Source organism: Tachypleus tridentatus, chromosome 7, assembly GCF_004210375.1.
Source record: "Tachypleus tridentatus isolate NWPU-2018 chromosome 7, ASM421037v1, whole genome shotgun sequence".
NCBI classification, from domain to species: Eukaryota; Metazoa; Arthropoda; class Merostomata; order Xiphosura; family Limulidae; genus Tachypleus; species Tachypleus tridentatus.
In genome coordinates, this window is record NC_134831.1 from 90,044,551 (window position 1) to 90,068,019 (window position 23,469).

The window sequence follows — 23,469 nt, forward strand, 5'->3', positions numbered from 1 at the left end:
CCAACAGTATTGGTTTAAACAGAAGAAATGAGAAACTATCATTAACACTGTTAGTTTAACTGAAAGAAATGCAAACCAATCCTTAGCAAGATTTCATTGACAGTATCATATTTTGTGACTTTATAACAGTACGTCTTGGAAACAACGTTTCGGAAGACATAATTAACTTCATTCAAATGAGATAAATCGAAGTTCGCGTAACTACGAACACTGGAGAAAACAAAGCGACTATGACGTAAATCAAAGTCGTTGCTAACCATAACGTCATCGATCCGAGAACCAATCAACAGCCCGGACTCTGTTACGTAGTTCGAACGGTAACCAACAGCTTACGCCATTTCACGTAGAGAAACGAGAAGAAACTCACCGGGGTGAGAATTATCTCCTCGGTTATATACGACCACGGTATTATTCAATAAGAAATTGCTTTTAAGTACGTTTAGTGTTGTACAACAAATTTATAAACTGAACGAAAGTCATTGGATTAAATTAGATTCCAGATTCCTAAGATCTAACGTAAAAAGTAGAAAAATACATAACATAATGATACACAAAATTATGTTTTAAATTACATATGGCCAGGGGCGTAGTTTCTGGGGGTTGGGGGGTATGGTGCATACAATCACCCCCCCTGCAGTTTGGTCTATTGAATTGTTTTATTGCATCACAGGCCTACAAATTGTGTGTTTGTCCTTGTGATTCTCGTGTTCTTACCAATCGAATTGCATAATTAGGCCTAGATGTAGGCTTTATCAGTAGCCGAAATGTGCATCTTTAATACAGGCGTGCTTCTAAAGCTTTTCGATCTAAGTGATAGTTCGTAAGTATCAGTCAGTAGGCCTAAGTATACATGCAAGTATCGTGGCAACAAGATTACTCTGTGACTACATGTTTACAGCTTTCAGGTTCACGTAATCAGAGATTACCAATTTGGAAATTGAACAGTCCACATAAGTGGTTGCAAAAATCATCACCCCCCCCATCGGGTGTAAAAAATCTACGCCCCTGCATATGGCGTGTCCTAGTAGTCAGTCACCTTGTTTGGATTTGGTTTGTTTTGAATTTTGCGCAAAGCCACATGAGGGCTATCTGCACTATTCGTTCCTGATCTAGCCGTGAAATACTTTAGGGAAGGCAGCTAGATATCACCAACATCCACCAACTCTTAGGCTACTCTTTTATCAATAATAGTGGGTTTTACCGTAGCATTAAAATGCCCCACAGCTGACAGAGCGAGCATTTTTGGTAAGACGGAAATTCGAATCCGCGACCTTCAAAGTGCGAGCCAAGTCTGGTCGTGCCAGGCCTCCTTGTCTGAAAATTCGAGGATGTTTGTGATTTTCGCCTTTCTTTTGCATTTTGCACTTTAGTGCCATGGTTGCACTATCACCTGCACAAGAGATGAATTATTGGAGTTGTCAACTACCTTCGTTCTTTCTAGTCTGTCTAGTCCAACGTTAAATACGTGTAGCTTTGTCCGAAACTTCTAAAGTAAATAAACAATCTCCACCCCACAATATGGGGCTTTTTTCAAGTTTCATACAATCATTTTTTCCCTGTTACTACTATACACTATATCATTAACTAAAGCTACTCTCATCATAAGCTTATCTGCTCCAAGTCTTAATTCACACCACATTATAAACTTCACATTGATTTGGGTAGATCTCCGTAGGAGGCGCTGTGTCCCAATGTATTCCATTCATGGAGTATAATGGTGTGAAGTCTACAGAGAACTATGGAAACCTAGCAGGTATTCTGTAATCCACCCACCTTGGTCTGTCTCACGGCCATGATAATATTGTTCAACATTACAATCTCTATTGTAAAAAACACCTGAAAAGGGAAGAGATTCAGTCTTATAACACACACCTTGATAAACTGGTCAAATACTTCCCATCAGACGTGCACTTTGATTACCAAGGCTAAATCCAAACAGAAGTCCATGGGCAACCAGTCAGGTCACTTGATGGAAATCAATGTAAATATTAGTTTCAAACCCCCTTGAATCACGGACACGCTGTTGTGGACTTTGATCCGTTGAACTGACGTAATTAGCTTCTCAGCCTTCTAGTCATACAATCATACAACTCTTATGTTGTATGTTGATACAATCATAGAACTCTTATGTTGTATGTTGATACAATCATACAACTCTTATTTTGTATGTTGATACAATCATAGAACTCTTATGTTGTATGTTGATCTCAACGAATTACAGCGATAAGGATATAATGCAGCGATGTGTAATTCCTGGACAGTAGTCCTGAGATGTGGTACTACAATATCTATATAGTTCAGTAGTTGTAATGTGGTACTAGAGTATACACATAGTTCAGTAGTTGTAATGTGGTACTACAGTATCTACATAGTTCAGTAGTTGTAATGTACAGTATCTACATAGTTCAGTAGTTGTAACGTACAGTATCTACATAGTTCAGTTGTTGTAACGTACAGTATCTACATAGTTCAGTGGTTGTAATGTACAGTATCTACATAGTTCAGTAGTTGTAATGTGGTACTACAGTTTATACATAATTCAGTAGTTGTAATGTGGTACTACAGTTTATACATAGTTCAGTAGTTGTAATGTACAGTATCTACATAGTTCAGTAGTTGTAATGTGGTACTACAGTTTATACAGTTCAGTAGTTGTAATGTGGTACTACAGTTTATACAGTTCAGTAGTTGTAATGTAGTACTATAGTATACACATAGTTCAGTAGTTGTAATGTGGTACTACAGTATCTACATAGTGCAGTAGTTGTAATGTGGTACTACAGTATCTACATAGTGCAGTAGTTGTAATGTGGTACTAAGTATCTACATAGTTCCATAGTTGTAATGTGGTACTAAGTATCTACATAGTTCAGTAGTTGTAATGTGGTACTAGAGTATCTACATAGTTCAGTAGTTGTAATGTAATACTACAGTATACACATAGTTCAGTAGTTGTAATGTACAGTATCTACATAGTTCAGTAGTTGTAATGTGCTACTATAGTATCTACAGGTTCAGTAGTTGTAATGTGGTACTATAGTATCTACAGGTTCAGTAGTTTTAATGTGGTACTATAGTATCTTCAGGTTCAATAATTTCCTTCCGAGTAATCGGTACAACTTGCAAGGTACTGTGAGGTTTGGCAGTGTTAAATTGAGTTTTCTCGATTTTGATTGAGTTGATAGAAAGATAGAGAGTAGACACAACTTGAAACAGGGAGAAAAAAGGGTTTATTGAAGTTATAAGACAATACAAAATAAAGAGTATTAGACGAGAAGGATAGTCAAGGTTCTACAGTATTATACTTCTAAAGACGTGTCGGACACCTGTTGGTCATTCACATTCAAAGGTATCAGCTGACTGCCAGCAGAAAAAAAGTTGCTCCTTGTTTTTACACAGTATTTTTTACACCAACTACATGTGGTACCACAGATGAATGACACAAACCAATAAGTAACCACGATGAAAGGAACCTCCTTGACGTTCATCTTTAAAGCTTCATGTATATGCATACTTATACATATTAGTATGTATTATTTTTTTAACTTGGTATGCTGGTTTCTCCCTATAGAAGCTGTTCACTGTGTGTTATAAACGTCTTCGAAATGGACGAGTGTAAAACTTTGCAATTTGTTATATAAAAATATGAACACGTTTTGAAAAATCAATACTATATACCAGTTTTATATATAGATATGTTTACGTTTTTCATAGACGTCTATACTACATACCACTTTTATATGGAAACACGAACATGCTTTCATGACATAACACAATTCTTTAACAGGAACTGTTAACGACGCCTGTCTCACTTTTTCCCTCAAGTCTCAGCGGCCATCTAGCGTTCACTTTAGTCACCTTTGTTGGATTTCTGTGGCATCGAAGAAAAAGAAGTCAACTATTGGCACTGCGGTCCTATTAATCTTAATATTGTTTGTTCTTCAGTTGCTAGGTGACCGGATGTATCTTCGCAGGAAACTGATGTGAGGAGTCGGCAAGTAAGGAGTGTAATTCGCTCAGAGAATAATGGAAATCGATACAATAAGCAAGTTAATTTAAACAGCATTCGTTTCGTTAAGAGAAAACTAAAACTGCGATTCTTCGCCGTAACGAACGCGAACAAGTTAGTTTTAACGAGAAGACAAAATCCTCGTATGAAATCGCTACCGTTTCTATCCGAAACGAAGAGCTTTGGTGTAGGAATTTCACTACTATACATACAACTTAGATTTAGGCTTAATTATAACAAGCAGACGGAAATGGAAGCTTTTCAACCTTTGTATTTGCGAATTCGCTTTGTTTTCGTACAACTAAATACCAACGAATTGGTTAAGTTCTGATGCTATCTTTAGAATCAATCAATAAAACCCCTTCTGAGAACAAGCTGGCTGGAACTGAAAGTGTCAAATGTTAGGCATAATTTAGGCTCAATGAAATGTAATATATTCACGGAGAGGGGTCATTTCTCATGTGACTGTTCCACTAGGGGCGCCGTATGACATTCACGTCTTCTCCTTGTTCTATTCTCTTTATCCATCGTTTTATTGAGGAATCAAAAAATATTTATATAGCCGAGATGACTAGTGAGTCACTGGTTTAATTACTGGTTGAATAAAGTACACATATTGAGTAACAATGTGATCTAGTGCAAACTGTGCACGTGTTAAGTAAACAATGTGACTTAGTGAAAACTGTGCACGTGTTAAGTAAACAATGTGACCTAGTGCAAACTGTGCACGTGTTAAGTAAACAATGTGACCTAATGCTAATATTCCCCTTGTTACTATCAAAGAGATTAAAATCTCCAATGACTCTGTTTATGTGAATATATATTTCGGATTTCAGTTATTCAACGATATAGTCCTCCGCTAGGGCAGCGATAAGTCTACGGATTTACAACGCTAAAATTAAGGTTTCGATTCCCCTTGTTGGACACAGCAGATAGCCCGATGTGGGTATGCTATAAAAAAACGATACACAAACACATTCAATAATACAAGAATCAAGTAAGTACAGGGCACTTTGCATTGTTGACTTCGAATTTGGTTTTAGGCCTAATCTGAATCTACTAAGGCGGCCTAACTTCATGAGATATTGTTGGAATTATGGCCAAAAACATCGTTAAAACCGAAGACATTCATCTAAGAGAACAATGCATCCTAATATATATTAAAACAAATAAAGAAGACATGTATATTCAATTAGCTATGTTAATTACTGAGTTAATTTTTAACTATGCTGAAAGTACTTAACCTAATAGAGAATTATTATTTATTAAATGAACAGGTTATACGGTTTATGTTAATGAATCTTTACCTCTTTAATGCATTGAAGACGTTCGTTGGTTTGTTGTATGTGTCTTTCCATAGCAGACATGACCGATTATACACCATCTACAGCGCTATCTGGTGGCAGCTCATTCCAACTCTCTACAGATTAGAAAAAATACTTCAAAATAACCATTCATATGTAGAAACATATATATTGTTATTAAATATCGCTACTTCATGTAGAAACACATGTATTAATATTAAATTTTGCTACCTTCATCAAAAAACATGTATTAATATTAAATATTGCTACCTTCATCAAGAAACACATGTATTAATATTAAATATTGTTGCGTTCATGTAGAAACGTATGCATCAATATTAAATATAGCTACGTTCATGTAGAAACACATGTATTAATATTAAATATCGCTATGTGTGGCTTTGACTTTGTGTTTCTGGTTATTATCTTGCTAAATGTGAAGTTTTGACTAAGTTTTAGACTCTTGGCTGACTCAAGGTTTTCCTGTATGATTTGTCTGTACTTTTCACTATCCAACTTATGCACAGTCCTGACATATTATCCTGCTAAATGTAAAGTTTTGACTAAGTTTTAGACTCTTGGCTGACTCAAGGTTTTCCTGTATGATTTGTCTGTACTTTGCACTATCCAACTTATCCACAGTCCTGACATATTATCCTGCTAAATGTGAAGTTTTGACTAAGTTTTAGACTCTTGGCTGACTCAAGGTTTTCCTGTATGATTTGTCTGTACTTTGCACTGTCCAACTTATCCACAGTCCTGACATATTATCCTGCTAAATGTGAAGTTTTGACTATGTTTTAGACTCTTGGTTGACTCAAGATTTTCCTGTATGATTTGTCTGTACTTTGCACTATCCAACTTATCCACAATCCTGACATATTATCCTGCTAAATGTGAAGTTTTGACTAAGTTTTAGACTCTTGGTTGACTCAAGGTTTTCCTGTATGATTTGTCTGTACTTTGCACTATCCAACTTATCCACAATCCTGACATATTATTCTGCTAAATGTGAAGTTTTGATTAAGGTTTAGACTGTTGGCTGACTCAAGGTTTTCCTGTATGACTTGTCTGTACTTTGCACTCTCCAAATTATCCACAATCCTAACATCCTCTTCAGTGCTTACTGATGACAAACATCCACATAACATGATGCTGACACCACTATCATTGTACAGTTGAGATGATGATGTCTGGGTGATGTACTGTGCCAGACATAACGCTTTGAATTTAGACCAAAATCCTCAATTTTTGTCTCGTCTAACCACAAAACCTTATGTCACATGTCTGTAGTATCACTTACATGATTTGTGAAAAACTCCATACGAGATGGTTTCTTTCTTACCATTCATCCATACAGACCAGCTTTGTGTAGTGACCAGGATATTTGTTTATGTATGAACACTGACTCCCATCTCAGACATGGAACTTTACAAACCTCTCAAAGACATCCCAGTTTCATGCTTGTCTGGCTGCTTAATTTAAAAGGGTTGCCTGATCTGGGTGGTGAAGGGGTGGTATGAAACACATACCACATCTTTATAAAGAACTTCACTGTTCTCAAAGGGACACATCTTCTTGTAATCTTCTGATCAGTACTTCTCTACCACTTCATCCCTGACTTCTCTGGATAGTTTCTAGGTCTTCATGGTTGGTGTATCTTATTACTATGTAAGTTGTAGTTTAAATACATGGATTTACTCTGAAGTATAATTAAACCACTTTGATTACACACAGTCAGAGACAATTACCCAAATTTTTGTGACCTTTCAAACTAATCTATTGCACCTGAATTGATTTAGGCTTCCGTAATGAAGGGATTGAATACTTATGCAATTGAGACTATTCTAATTTTCTTTGAAAATCTAACTTTCATAATATCAGCATTTTTTATCTTTGCCAGTTTGAGTAGATTCTAAATGTACAGATCTATTTGAAACTTTAATGACTTCAAGCCAAACGGAAACAAAATGTTGAAACTCCATATGGGAGTGGTTACTTTTGCAAAAAAACTATATTTTTAAAATGTTTTAAAATTGAGGTATCATAATAGTTATACAAAACATTCATTATTATATCAAATTAAACATTTTAAATAAAGGAAGTATAGTAACTGGTCATCAACTTCTAAATCAAATTATAACGAAGAATAAAGTCAGAATGGTACTGTTAGAGAATTGATGAATTACACAGTCAGAATGGTACTGTTAGAGAATTGATGAATTACACAGTCAGAATGGTACTGTTAGAGAATTGATGAATTACACAGTCAGAAGGGTATTGTTAGAGAATTGATGAATTACACAGTCAGAATGGTCCTGTTAGAGAATTGATGAGTTACACAGTCAGAAGGGTATTGTTAGAGAATTGATGAATTACACAGTCAGAATGGTACTGTTAGAGAATTGATGAGTTACACAGTCAGAATGGTACTTGTTTGAGAATTGGTGAATTACAATCAGAATGGTACTTGGTAGAGAATTGGTGAGTTACACAGTCAGAATGGTACTGTTAGAGAATTGATGAATTACAGTCAGAATGGTACTGTTAGAGAATTGATGAGTTACACAGTCAGAAGGGTACTTGTTTGAGAATTGGTGAATTACAATCAGAACAGTACTTGGTAGAGAATTGGTGAGTTACACAGTCTGAAGGGTACTTTTTAGAGAGTTGGTGAATTACACAGTCAGAAAGGTACTTGTTAGAGAATTGGTGAATTATAAAGTCAGAACGGTACTTGTTTGAGAATTGGTGAATTTTACAGTCAGAAGACTACTTGTTAGAGAATTAGTCAATTACACATTCAGGAGGACCCGTCTGACAGAATTGGTGAACTACAGTCAGAAGGCTACTTGCTAAAGAATTGGTGAATTGCACAGTTAGAAGGCTACTTGTTAGAGAATCGGTAAATTACACAGTCCAAAGGTTACTTCTTAGAAAGTTGGTGAATTACACAGCCAGAAGGGTACTGTTGGGGATGGTTGACTAGTTACTTACCTGTATGTGTTGTTTAGGGATTGTTGACTAGTTACAATGTGGTCTTCCTTGTTTTGTCAAACCATCCCTAACTTACATTGGTGACTTGTTCATTCAGAGACCATCTCTCTCTGATCTAAAGTGAATTATTACCTTACAACAAACGCTGTGTAAGATCATTTCCATTGGTAACCAATAACCACCAAAAACCTTGACACAATGCACAGTGGGATATCCAAGTTGCACCAATCGCAAAGATCGAACCCCGAAATGAATTAAGAGGCACTATGAAAACTCATGGAGGTGAAGTTAATAATTAGTGGATGTTAGTCAAATATCAGTTCAACATTTGACCTAAAAGATCAATCATTAGAATGGATCCTTAAAAGATATTTCAAAGAAAAGTTGTTTCTAACCTTTAAGTTGCAACAAGGTGGTGGGGACAAGAGAGAGATGAATTTGCCTGTAGCTCCTGGACTTTAGAGGACCACTAATCTGTTGTTACAAATACCGTCCTATATTTCACGTCTTCTTATGATAACAAAGAAACCGAATACCGAAGACTGTAGCCAGATACACTTATTTTTTAGTGTTCTGGTTTTGGGCATTTTAATACGAAAAAACTGACAATCTTTAGTATTTTCAACACCAGAGGGCTACTGGTTATTTAGAATTTTCCGACAATCCATGTGTGCTTACCGATAACCATACGACTACCATAGTGGCTCTCCTGAACTACAAAACTGTCCAATGTGCTTACTAATAATCAAATGGCTGCTATCCTGGCTCTAGGCCTAACATTTGTATCACTAATACTTGTACTGTGGTTAGATAATAGAACTTCACTAGAAAGAAAATGTCGTATCTGTTCGTCTGAAGCTAAGCACAAAACTACAGAATGGGTTATTTATGCTCTGCCCACCACAGGTACCTAAACCCGATTTCTAGCGTTGTAAGACCGTTGTCCGATAAAGCTCCATCTCTAAAGTACGTTTTGTGTATAAGATTTCAACCATAACATTGAAGGAGAAACTATTACAAGACATTTTCATAGTCTAGGTGTTAATAAACGTGGCAGCATTCTTGTAAACCACTAATAGAATTAAAGTTTATTTCAAATTCGGCACGATTCACGCCATGTCTTCTCCAATGCTGTTTATCTTACATCTGATACAACAGCTGGTACGATACAATACACTCAGGGAACGTTAGTTTATGTATCTTTACAAAATACAACAAAGACCGAGAGAGACGCGTATCGGTACTGACACACGCACAGAGAGAACAATAATTACACACGCAGGAAGACGCACAACTGGAAAGAGAAACATGTGAAAGGGTATAAACTACTAAATAAACGTACAATGTTTTAACACTGGCCCTGGATTATCGAACACCTTTGTCAACAATAACGAAACTTCACGTATTTTAAAACAGCACCTGATTTTGGAAACTTTAACATCTGGAAAACACCTTTATAACACAAAACTGAAATGTTAATTTAGAGACATGTAATCACGAGAGTAGATTAGTAAAGGCTTAGTGTCTAAGTTCTATTAAAGTTAGGTTTAGTAGCAAACTAGCAATTTGTTTACCTCGTAGGACAAAAAATTTTTTACCTTAAAATTATAAAATAGAATTTGTTTTCCTGCACATTTAGCCTAAAGCTCAATAAACTTCCAAGTTGAAAGAATTTCATTACATTCGCGGAGACACAGACGTATTGAGTTTCGAATATCGTTATTGAAATTAAATGGTCGTCCCAACACACACGTACTAACCATACGAGGAACCCGCTCCTAAGATAGTATGGATTATGTTAAATAATTACACTACATCTCCTTGCTGGAACAAACAGATAAAAAAAAAAAACAACACGTGAAAGGAAATGCATGGTTCACCAACTCGATTACACTATGCGCCATCTATTTCCTAATAATGAAAATATAAAGTTTTTTCCACCAAACATTCTACATTAGACACGACAACACAGAAACCAACACAAAAATGTGTCTCAAAACGGCTGGTACAGGTATTGACACTTTTATTGATAAGGAGAGAACAACGTTTCGACCTTCCTAGGTCATCCATCATCTACAGGAAGGTCGAAACGTTGTTCTCGCCTTATCAGTAAAAGTGTTAATATCCATACCAGCCGTTCTGTGATATATTTTTATTTTCAAGTGGGTTTCTCTTCATGCAACACAGTTTTCCTCAATTAATTAATGCCCACGTACATTTCCTGTAGTGCGTTTCAAAACTTTGTAGCCTAACACAACATGGTGGTGTTCGACTCGCAATCTGTGGGTTCGAAACCCCATCACCGAACACTTTGTCGGCAGTGAGGACGTATGAAGTTGGTGGTGGGTAATGATGAATACCTGTCTTCCCTCTAGTCCTTCAAAGTTAAGTTTGAGACGGCTAGCGCAGATCGCCCACGTGTAGCTTTCTTTGCGCGAAATTTCAAAAACAATTAGAACTTAGTTTAAGACGCTTTCGCTAAGAGAAGAATATGTCTGAAACTCTATCTATCGGCGAAGAAAGTAATATTATTGACTAAAACAACAACATAAGAACTCCCAGAAGTTTGGTTTTGTTTGTTTTGAATTTCGCGCAGAGCTACTCGAGGGCTATCTGCGTCAGCTGTCCCTAATTTAGCAGTGTAAGACTAGAGGGAAGGCAGCTAGTCATCACCACCCACCGCAAACTCTTGGGCTACTCTTTTACCAACGAATAGTGGGATTGACCGTCACGTTATAACACCCCCACGGCTGAAAGGGCGAGCATGTTTCGTGTGACGAGGATTCCACCCCGCGACCCTCGGGTTACGAGACGAGTGCCTTAATCACCTGGCCATGTCGGGCCCTTCAGAAATACAGTTTTCAAATACGAGTAGGATACTCTTTCAGGCTTATGTATGTTCTAAAGAAAGTGTATCGTAACACCGATAGAATCTGAAATGTGTGACCTGGGATGTGTCTGTTTACTGTATTGAATACCTACGTGATGTAACAATTTTTGAAGTTGTGAACTTTTTAACTCGGGTATTTCTGGTCGACAGAAGGAGTATCGGCCGAGGACGACGGTGCTGCTTACAGCTTCCTTCCTAGAGGACGTTCTTAATTTCCACAGAAGGAGGAAACCACCAATATCTGGTGAAGCGAAGTCTGGAAACGTATATTCTTTTGTCTTGTTGAATTTCACGAGAACTGTTATTAGGCGTCCCTAATACCAAACTGATAGTCTAGAGGGAAATCAGCTTGTTAATACCACCTACCGCAGTTTTTTGGACCTATTTTTTTCCAAAAAACAACAAAAAACAGTGAAAATGACCGCCGCGCGAATAACGACCCGAAGGACGATAACGTTTGGTGACAGAATTCGAACGCGAACACGCAGATTTAACGTTCAGCGCTCGAACCACGAGGTCCTTTTACAAAATACACGAAACAGCGACCTCGTAAAACTAAATTTCTATTAATCCAACCAAGAGGAATTATTTGTAGACGTTTCGTTGTCTCACATAAAGAAATCGATTTAAAGAACACTTCCCACGTGTTTTTGGATTAATAAAAGTTGGACTGGGGTTTAAATAAAAGCTCACTTCTAACATGCCTCGTGTTCCGTGTGCTTCAACTACAATAAAGATTCTTTGACAGATTGTTTAGGCATGACACTATGTAACAGAATTTTTACTTTCTCCTGGACAGAAAGTGTTATTTTCCAATTGCTTAAGCCTAAAGTAAATGGTTTGTTTGTTTTATCTTGAAATTTCGCACAAAGCTACTCGAGGGCTATCTGTGCTAGCCGTCCCTAATTTAGCAGTGTAAGACTAGAAGGAAGGCAGCTAGTCATCACCCCCCCCCCAACTCTTGGGCTACTCTTTTACCAACGAATAGTGGGATTGACAGTCACATTATAACGCCCCCACGGCTGGGAGGGCGAGCGTGTTTGGCGCGACTCGGGCGCGAACCCGCGACCCTCAGATTACGAAGCGCACGCCTTAACGCGCTAGGCCATGCCAGGCCAAAGTAAATGGAAAATACCTATTTTTCTCTTCAAACTTTGCTTTTGTGACCTGGGAGCGTATAACGAAAACATGATGGGAGACTATATTTGAGGGCTGATACATGAAAGTGATTTACATTACAGTCGCAAATCTTGAAAAACTACTCACTTCTAAACATTTTTGAATAACTTTAGTATAAATACATGTAAATCTTGATTCATATGTTGTTTTATTCAGACCTTATGTAAATGAAAATATGCAAATTTGCCCGTTTTTACATAGAAAATAGGTTAATTTCTAAATTTCATTATCCAGGTCACAAAAGCAAAGTTTGAATGGAACAATGGCCATTTTCTGTACTTTTACAACATAAGCAATTACGAAATAACACATACTATCCAGGAACAAAATTTGTGTTACATAGTGTAATATTTGTGACGAAATTTGGTTGAATGGACTGCAACTGCCTGTTATAGAAAGACAAAATTATAGAGAAAGACAGTCTACACGTGGTTTTGTAAACTCGATGTTTGTTCAATAGGACGTTGTTGTCCATTCAACCAAATTTCATGTAATAAACACATTATAGAGTCAAGCCTGTCACTTACTTGAAGTTTAAAACACAGACGTGTTACGGAGCTGAGCCTACCTGTTACTTCTAGTTTTAAAACACAAAAATGTGTTACGGAGCTGAGCCTACTTGTTACTTCCAGTTTTAAAACACAGAAATGTATTACGGAGCTGAGCCTACCTGTTAGTTCCAGTTTTAAAACACAAAAATGTGTTACGGAGCTGATTCTAGCTGTTACTTCCACTTTTAAAACAAAAATGTGTTACGGAGCTGAGCCTAGCTGTTACTTCCAGTTTTAAAACACAAAAATGTGTTACGGAGCTGAGACTAGCTGTTACTTCCAGTTTTAAAACACAAAAATGTGTTACGGAGCTGAGACTAGCTGTTACTTCCAGTTTTAAAACACAAAAATGTGTTACGGAGCTGAGCCTAGCTGTTACTTCCAGTTTTAAAACACAAAAATGTGTTACGGAACTGAGCCTAGCTGTTACTTCCACTTTTAAAACAGACATGTGTTACGGAGATGAGCTTAGCTGTTACTTCCACTTTTAAAACAGACATGTGTTACGGAGATGAGCTTAGCTGTTAATTCCACTTTTAAAACAGACATGTGTTACGGAGATGAGCTTAGCTGTTAATTCCACTTTTAAAACAGACATGTGTTACGGAGATGAGCTTAGCTGTTAATTCCACTTTTAAAACAGACATGTGTTACGGAGATGAGCTTAGCTGTTAATTCCACTTTAAAACAGACATGTGTTACGGAGATGAGCTTAGCTGTTAATTCCACTTTAAAACAGACATGTGTTACGGAGATGAGCTTAACTGTTACTTCCACTTTTAAAACAGACATGTGTTACGGAGATGAGCTTAGCTGTTAATTCCACTTTTAAAACAGACATGTGTTACGGAGATGAGCTTAACTGTTACTTCCACTTTTAAAACAGACATGTGTTACGGAGATGAGCTTAACTGTTACTTCCACTTTTAAAACAGACATGTGTTACGGAAATGAGCTTAGCTGTTACTTCCACTTTAAAACAGGCATGTGTTACGGAGATGAGCTTAGCTGTTACTTCCACTTTTAAAACAGACATGTGTTATGGAGATGAGCTTAGCTGTTACTTCCACTTTTAAAACAGACATGTGTTACGGAGATGAGCTTAGCTGTTACTTCCACTTTTAAAACAGACATGTGTTACGGAGATGAGCTTAGCTGTTACTTCCACTTTTAAAACAGACATGTGTTACGGAGATGAGCTTAACTGTTACTTCCACTTTTAAAACAGACATGTGTTACGGAGATGAGCTTAGCTGTTACTTCCACTTTTAAAACAGACATGTGTTACGGAGATGAGCTTAGCTGTTACTTCCACTTTTAAAACAGACATGTGTTACGGAGATGAGCTTAACTGTTACTTCCACTTTTAAAACAGACATGTGTTACGGAGATGAGCTTAGCTGTTACTTCCACTTTTAAAACAGACATGTGTTACGGAGATGAGCTTAGCTGTTACTTCCACTTTTAAAACAGACATGTGTTACGGAGATGAGCTTAACTGTTACTTCCACTTTTAAAACAGACATGTGTTACGGAGATGAGCTTAACTGTTACTTCCACTTTTAAAACAGACATGTGTTACGGAAATGAGCTTAGCTGTTACTTCCACTTTTAAAACAGGCATGTGTTACGGAGATGAGCTTAGCTGTTACTTCCACTTTTAAAACAGACATGTGTTATGGAGATGAGCTTAGCTGTTACTTCCACTTTTAAAACAGACATGTGTAATGGAGATGAGCTTAGCTGTTACTTCCACTTTTAAAACAGACATGTGTTACGGAGATGAGCTTAGCTGTTAATTCCACTTTTAAAACAGACATGTGTTACGGAGATGAGCTTAACTGTTACTTCCACTTTTAAAACAGACATGTGTTACGGAGATGAGCTTAGCTGTTACTTCCACTTTTAAAACAGACATGTGTTACGGAGATGAGCTTAACTGTTACTTCCACTTTTAAAACAGACATGTGTTACGGAGATGAGCTTAGCTGTTAATTCCACTTTTAAAACAGACATGTGTTACGGAGATGAGCTTAGCTGTTACTTCCACTTTTAAAACAGGCATGTGTTACGGAGATGAGCTTAGCTGTTACTTCCACTTTTAAAACAGACATGTGTTACGGAGATGAGCTTAGCTGTTACTTCCACTTTTAAAACAGACATGTGTTACGGAGATGAGCTTAACTGTTACTTCCACTTTTAAAACAGACATGTGTTACGGAAATGAGCTTAGCTGTTACTTCCACTTTTAAAACAGGCATGTGTTACGGAGATGAGCTTAGCTGTTACTTCCACTTTAAAACAGACATGTGTTATGGAGATGAGCTTAGCTGTTACTTCCACTTTTAAAACAGACATGTGTTACGGAGATGAGCTTAACTGTTACTTCCACTTTTAAAACAGACATGTGTTACGGAGATGAGCTTAACTGTTACTTCCACTTTTAAAACAGACATGTGTTACGGAAATGAGCTTAGCTGTTACTTCCACTTTTAAAACAGACATGTGTTACGGAGATGAGCTTAGCTGTTACTTCCACTTTTAAAACAGACATGTGTTATGGAGATGAGCTTAGCTGTTACTTCCACTTTTAAAACAGACATGTGTAATGGAGATGAGCTTAGCTGTTACTTCCACTTTTAAAACAGACATGTGTTACGGAGATGAGCTTAGCTGTTACTTCCACTTTTAAAACAGACATGTGTTACGGAGATGAGCTTAGCTGTTAATTCCACTTTTAAAACAGACATGTGTTACGGAGATGAGCTTAGCTGTTACTTCCACTTTTAAAACAGACATGTGTTACGGAGATGAGCTTAGCTGTTACTTCCACTTTAAAACAGACATGTGTTACGGAGATGAGCTTAGCTGTTACTTCCACTTTTAAAACAGACATGTGTTACGGAGATGAGCTTAGCTGTTACTTCCACTTTAAAACAGGCATGTGTTACGGAGATGAGCTTAGCTGTTACTTCCACTTTTAAAACAGACATGTGTTATGGAGATGAGCTTAGCTGTTACTTCCACTTTTAAAACAGACATGTGTTACGGAAATGAGCTTAGCTGTTACTTCCACTTTTAAAACAGACATGTGTTACGGAGATGAGCTTAGCTGTTACTTCCACTTTTAAAACAGACATGTGTTATGGAGATGAGCTTAGCTGTTACTTCCACTTTTAAAACAGACATGTGTAATGGAGATGAGCTTAGCTGTTACTTCCACTTTTAAAACAGACATGTGTTACGGAGATGAGCTTAGCTGTTACTTCCACTTTTAAAACAGACATGTGTTACGGAGATGAGCTTAGCTGTTAATTCCACTTTTAAAACAGACATGTGTTACGGAGATGAGCTTAGCTGTTACTTCCACTTTTAAAACAGACATGTGTTACGGAGATGAGCTTAGCTGTTACTTCCACTTTAAAACAGACATGTGTTACGGAGATGAGCTTAGCTGTTACTTCCACTTTTAAAACAGACATGTGTTACGGAGATGAGCTTAGCTGTTACTTCCACTTTTAAAACAGACATGTGTTACGGAGATGAGCTTAGCTGTTACTTCCAATCATTTTATCTTAAGCACCTTATCACACCAACAATATTTGTAACTTGTCTACCTACCATTCCACATATCTTAAGCTAGCTACCAGGTTGTATATTTTGATGAATTGGATGAAACAATAAAACCACTGCACAACAAAGTTTTTGCTTCTTGAACACTGTTGGGTGTTCCTAATAGACTTTTAGCTGCTGATCATGAAAATCACATCCAAATTTGCCCATCACGTACCGTTTCATCGAAATCTTCAGTTTCACCAGGACATTGCTACAATGGAAAAACGATATCAGGGCAACTGGAATCCGTCAATGCTTGCTGACTACTGTTGGACACTGCAACGTGATGCACCGGACATTGAATACAAACGTAAATCAGGAGCAAAACACTTTTAATTATGTTGAACTTAATAGTGTATTAGAAACATAAACGCAATTAAATACTTTATCGCCGGTAAACAGTTAACTGTTTATTTCTCAGAGTTCCTACGAGATGAAGCAAAACCAAAACTATATTTGTGCATACCCACCAGGTACCTGTCACAATCAGCAAACACTTTTCAAAAACATTGTTGTGCAGTGTAATTAGAGACAAAATCAAATGGATGAACTCGTATTATTTAACGTATTGTAATACCGTATGTAACACTGAAAAGCACATAATTTTTGTACCTTATTTTTATCACGAATCTTTGATGAAAACAGCGGATGCAATCTTCTATAGTCTTGCACATTTAATAAAATACTAGTGAAGCCAAGAGATGACGAGATAGTGATTCTTACACAAATCAATACACCATCATTTCTGTACTTTAGGGCTTCTGATCAACAGAGCCATACCGTTACTACCGATATATTAAAACTAAAATTATCCAATCCTACATTTTAGAGCTAGTGGACTTCGGAATGAAAGAAACAGTGATTACTTTGTTTTATATAGTTATTATTTTCAAGAGGGTATTGGATAAAAGAATTAATTATTCTTTTGTTTAAACACGTGTCGATTTAAATTAACTGGATAATGACAAACAGATGGCGTGTTTGTAAATTACACCGAATGTTTCATCCTTCTAACAATTAACAATAAATTAATCTAGTTCACCGAATTTAATGTGCCCGTATTAAAAGTAGACAGTGGCAAATATTCCTGAAAATGAACGCTTAAAGAACACAAAAAACCCTGAACGTGACCAGTCACGTGATTTAGAAATAGACGTCTCGTGTAAAACAAAAGTCACAAAATCTGAAAAAATTTGAGAATCTCAAAATATTGATTTTCGGTGTGTACTTTCGATGTGTATTATGTGTACTTGACGATGTATACATCTCTTTGTTTATCATCTCTCATATGGGTGAGTAGATATATTACCGTAGTTACTGTGAGATGTTGCTGATCATGGAATCCCTTCCGTGAAGTAATATAGTCCAACACATTGTCCATTCTATCCACTGTCCATTCACGCACGTGTACAAGGTTTGTTAATTTCACCATGAGAGCGACAATACATTGGGTGGACTTTATTTACCACGCGTTTCAACTGAGCTCAAAACAGAAACAACAATTTGAAATATTTCATTTGCAATAAAATTGTGAAGCCAAAATGCTACTTGGTATGTAGCCTCCTAGGTTCTACTTAACAAGGTCTTAATTTAAATATATTTAAATGTCCCAATTGCAGTAAAATACCAAAAGTTATTAACAGAACAAACGAAACAAACATAGACCTACAGAAACAAGTTTTGTTTGCTTGTTTTGAATTTCGCATAAAGCTACACGAGGGCTATCTGCGTTAGCCGTCCCTAATTTAGTAGTGTAAGACTAGAGGAAAAGCAGCTAGTCATCACCACCCACCACCAGCTCTGGGGTTACATTTTATGACACATTAGTGAGATTGACAATCACTTAATAACGCCTTAACGGCTGAAAGGACGAGCATGTTTGATGTGACGTGGATCCAAAACCGCGACCTTCAGATTACGAATCGACCTTGAGCGCCCTCTAACCATCTGACCACTACGAAAACAATAAATCTAAGCTTGAATATGTATTAGTCTTTGACAAATGTTTGTTAATTCTAAAAGTCATCGATTATTGATTATTGTCAATCCGAGATGAAGTACTAATCTTACAAATTAAGGAAACTTATAAAGTAGTTTTATTCCAATGTTTTTAAGTTAGATTCTTTAATTAAAAAAAACATATTATAATGGATATCCTGTAAGCATTCTACTATTCCGAACCTTCCAAACTACCGAAATTAAATGTGACACACTGAACGTATGGAAGCTGAACAAATCAATAACATTCTAATTATATTACTTCATATAGCGTGGTTTTGGTTTTGTTTGTGAGAAACGCGACCACACCCTTACTAAAAGTGACAGTTGATCTAATTTAAACAGCAATTTGCGATAGGGTGTTACACGTGAAAAAGTAAATGTTCATATAGTGTAAAACGGCCCACCAACTACAAGCCGCCTAGGTTAAATGTACAAACACAAATTAAACATATAGAAAAAGAACCATATTAAAACCACTAATGTTCAAAAACCATTAAATTAACAATTAAATAATCGCTACAAAATAAATTGACCATAACCCTAAAAATCTGATTTGTAAAATACTTAAATAAAATAGATAATTATTACAGTTAATTTACTTAATATACAACTTAACTACAATTAATTTATTTAATATAATACCACGACAGTAATTACAATTAATTTATTTAATATAATACCACGACAGTAATTACAGTTAATTTATTTAATACAATACCACGACAGTAATTACAGTTAATTTATTTAATACAATACCACGACAGTAATTACAGTTAATTTATTTAATACAATACCACGACAGTAATTACAGTTAATTTATTTAATACAATACCACGACAGTAATTACAGTTAATTTACTTAAACAAATTTATACCATGCGAAGATCTAACTTTATCATATTACCTTATAACGTGAAGATCTAACTATCATATTATGTGAAAATCTAACTTCATTATATCACTTTATTACGTGAAAATTTCAGCTTGTTATCATATTATTTTAAGTATAACGTTAACTTATTACGTTAGGTTCAAAGTTCATCATGTTACTTTACAATTATGTTAAGATCTAAGTTCATAATGTTACTTTATTATTATATGAGTTCTAAGCATACTTACAGAATATGGGTTGGTTAAAGTCGCTTTTATCAAATAGTAGAAAACATTTGGGCATCGTGCATAAAGTCTTTAAGACAAAAAGTCCACACTCTTTAAATACATGTAACCTTCCTGCAAGAAATTCTGCAGATGAAAGCTTATAAGTAACAAATATTGGTTTCTTTTGACAATAATGATTACACTTAATGTTCAAGTTCCTGTTACTGCTGTGATATAATTATATTACACTTTACGAAAACATAAGTTCTAATGGTCAGTATACAACACCGGAGATGTTATAATGGTTTAGTATCTTTCACTTTTACCAGTTAAGTCCTCGCGATAATAATTTTGTGGGTAAGCTGTGTACAAAACAAGTAGTTTCCTGTATGCATAAAGGTTTACAAAAACACATGGTTTTAGATTTATGTGTTTACTGTGTCAGGTAATGAAGTTAATTGGTGCATAAATAAATGGAGTGTAACCACGTGTCAGATTACATACAAACAAGCGTCTACGACCTCCATCTTCACCAACGACCTGTCCGTTCTCAGTCGCCCTTAGTATCGAGTTAATGACTACGTCACGATATATTGAAAACTTGCACAATTTGCGACCTCACCAGTGCTTTGAATAATATTTATTCTACGACCAGAGGGCAGCACCGATTATAAGGTAAATATGCTATCAACTCTAACAATGATACTAATATGATTTCTTTCAACAATCTGGATGTTGGTAAGGTAAAAGTTAACACAGAAAACTTCAAATTATTCAATTCAAAATATACGAGTATGTTTGGTACACCATCAGATTCAAATATTTTATACACTATCAATTCAAAGATTTGATGCACCATCAGATTTAAAGATTTGATACACCATCAATTCAAAGATTTGATACACCACCAGATTCAAAGATTTGGTACACCATCAGATTCAAAAATTGGGTTTACACCATATGTCCTGATGTGTTCAACTTGAACCGTTTGTTTATATAAAATGTTCTACAACTAACTACCAGTTGGAAGCAGTCCAAGGTTGTTTGGGATATCCTTTATATTTGTCGTTTCGTGACGAGGGTGCAGAAATGTTCCCCCGAAGTCTGATTTATCTAAACAGAATCTGTGGTGAAAAACAAAAATCAAGCTTTCACAATACCAGGGTTTAGGACAAATAACCATAATCACAAAGGTTTAGGACAAATAACCACAATCACAAAGGTTTAGGACAAATAACCACAATCACAAAGGTTTAGGACAAATAACCTAAATCACAAAGGTTTAGGACAAATAACCGTAATGACAGGGTTTAATACAAATAACCGTAACTGCATGGTTTAAGACAAATAACCGTAACTGCATGGTTTAGAACAAATAACCGTAATGGCAGGGTTTAGAACAAAAAACCGTAATGGCAGGGTTTAGAACAAATAACCGTAATGGCAGGGTTTAGGACAAATAACCGTAATGAGAGGGTTTAGGACAAATAACCGTAATGAGAGGGTTTAGGACAAATAACCGTAATGAGAGGGTTTAAGACAAATAACCGTAATGATAGGGTTTAGGACAAATAACGCTTATGTCAACTGCCAATGAACAGAAGATGTTTCAAACTAATTTCATTTAAGAAAATTCCATTCAAGGGTTTGACTGTCACTCGTGCAACTCATCTACAACTTAAAGTGAGAAGAATGTTTGAGTTGTTGTAGGGATTCGAAGCACGGGGCTAACTAAACCCGCGTTCTATCCATCTTCAGAGATTGGACTTCTTGTAATGTCGCAAAGATACCGTTAACCCTCCAGGGACGGTACAATAGAGGGGGAAGAAAAAATGGAACCAAATTTTGGACATGACTAATAAAGACAATACATTTCTTAAAACGAAGTCACATAATTATTGAAGAAGAGATGAAACTGCTGGCAAACAAGTAATTGTCATTAACAAAATACAACATTTATCTTCAACACTTTCTGAAGGAAACAAAACTAAAGCTGAAACGGCTTTAAAATTGTTTTTAAACCCACCTAGTGTTTGGTCTGTTATGAAGAGATCTTCGCTGCGCTTCTTTGTGGGTATTTGGGTATGCTGAATTTTTAAATACCCAGAAGGGTCAGGTGCACAAGACCTCTTCCTCCATCCCTAGCTTACATGTCGGCTACTACTATGTTGTTGTTGTAGTGCTTTTGGGCCAGAGTATCCCACAGTATTCCAGCCATTTTCAGGGCAATGTCTTAATTTGTTCTTTTTATTTTCTCTTTCCTTTATGTACTTATTATTTTTTCCTCTTTTATCCCATTTTTATTTTATTTTTTTCACTTTTATTCATATATATATATATATCCTTTTTCCATATATATTCTTTTTTCCCCTTTTCCATATATATTTATCGGAAAAATAAAATAATAATAATGATCAGATCAAATAAAAATAAAACATAAACAAATAATAATAAAACTAGTTTTAAACTCTACCGCTTGGTGGTCAGCTAAGATTTATATGTCTGTAGTATCAGTCGAGATCACACATTAAGTCATATTTATGTCTATTTTTATTAAAATAATATAGTGCTAATGTGAGAATCTCTCACATATTGTTTATATGTTTGCATACCTGTATATAAATGTGGATGAAGTATTACGTGGTATTTTATACTCTCAACATGAAGAGATCTATCACATTATTGATGCACGTTTTAAATAGTTAAAGACCTCTGAATTGAATATACGCTCCCCCACACCTTCTGGCAATTCATTCTATCGAAATGTAGAGAAATAGTCCATCTTAGGTTCAGCAAGACAGCGAAGTAGCTTTAGCCTATCTATTACAATGAGTTAATATTGTGTGTGAAAAAATCCGTCAAATCACATTCCACACCTAAAACCACAAAAAAAGCGCCACTGGGAAACAATCTCTACATCAACGTGACTGGGGTGACGTCACACGATACCTCAGTTCTCAGCTGTCATCTTTCGTGTTCACATTTTTTCTTATAGTTTTAGAAATAACAACGTTCTATAATATTTGAATAACAGTCGCCACCCCAGTAATAAAGCGGAATGTCTACGGACTTACATCGCTAGATACGGAGTTTCGATATCCGTGGCGAGCAGAGCACAGCTCACTGTGTAGTTTTGTGCTTAATTACAAACAAACAACGGTTGTCACATATTGCTCAACATTTGTTTGAAGCATAGAGCTACACAATGTACTCTGTTTACTGCAGGTATCGTTAGAAGCGCTTAGATTTGCCATTACCCCGTCACTCCAAACATGATCCCCATTAATATGGGGGGTCGTTATAATGTTATGGTCAATCCCACTATTCGTTGGTAAAATAGTAGCCCAAGAGTTGGCAATGAGTGGTGATGCCTAGCTGTATTCCCTTTAATCTTACACTGCTAAATAAGGGACGGCTAGCGCAGATTCGCGTAGCTTTGCGCGAAATTAACAAAGTAGACTTGTCATTACGGAGGGAGAGAGGTGTGGTTCTACGTTAATAACATGGACTGAAATTTATTTAAGATTTTCGCTAGTAATTTTTAACATGATGATATAGATATCCAAAATATGATTAGGGCTAAACGTACTTACGCAGGGTTCCCGAATGTATTCTGTTTCGAGAGTACCTAAAACAAAAATTAAGAGTAACAAATATTTTTATTTCTTGCTTTTGAAGTTCATATGTCATGCTATGTTGTAGCCTACAGGGCGCACAATTCTTCTCGTGACTCATGGCATGCGCACGTTTTCTTGACGTCACGACAGTAAAATTTAAACGTTAAGTTCCTTTATGTAACATTATTTTCAGTGTCTACTGACTGACT

At 36.2% G+C, this 23,469-nt stretch overlaps 1 protein-coding gene across 4 annotated transcripts in view; it reads right to left on the bottom strand.

Moving 5' to 3' along the window:
* LOC143256173 (zinc finger MIZ domain-containing protein 1-like) overlaps positions 1 to 23,469 on the bottom strand; it is a 188,381-nt gene that overhangs the window by 137,182 nt on the left and 27,730 nt on the right. For 3 of the 4 annotated variants that reach the window (XM_076513017.1, XM_076513016.1, XM_076513015.1), the window contains one exon: positions 5,317 to 5,429. In XM_076513017.1, the coding sequence (XP_076369132.1) occupies positions 5,317 to 5,376 (60 nt within the window). In that variant the 5' untranslated portion in view covers positions 5,377 to 5,429. Of the gene's footprint in view, positions 1 to 5,316; positions 5,430 to 19,664; positions 19,788 to 23,469 lie in introns of those variants that run through there. The other variant, XM_076513018.1, reaches the window with a different exon arrangement.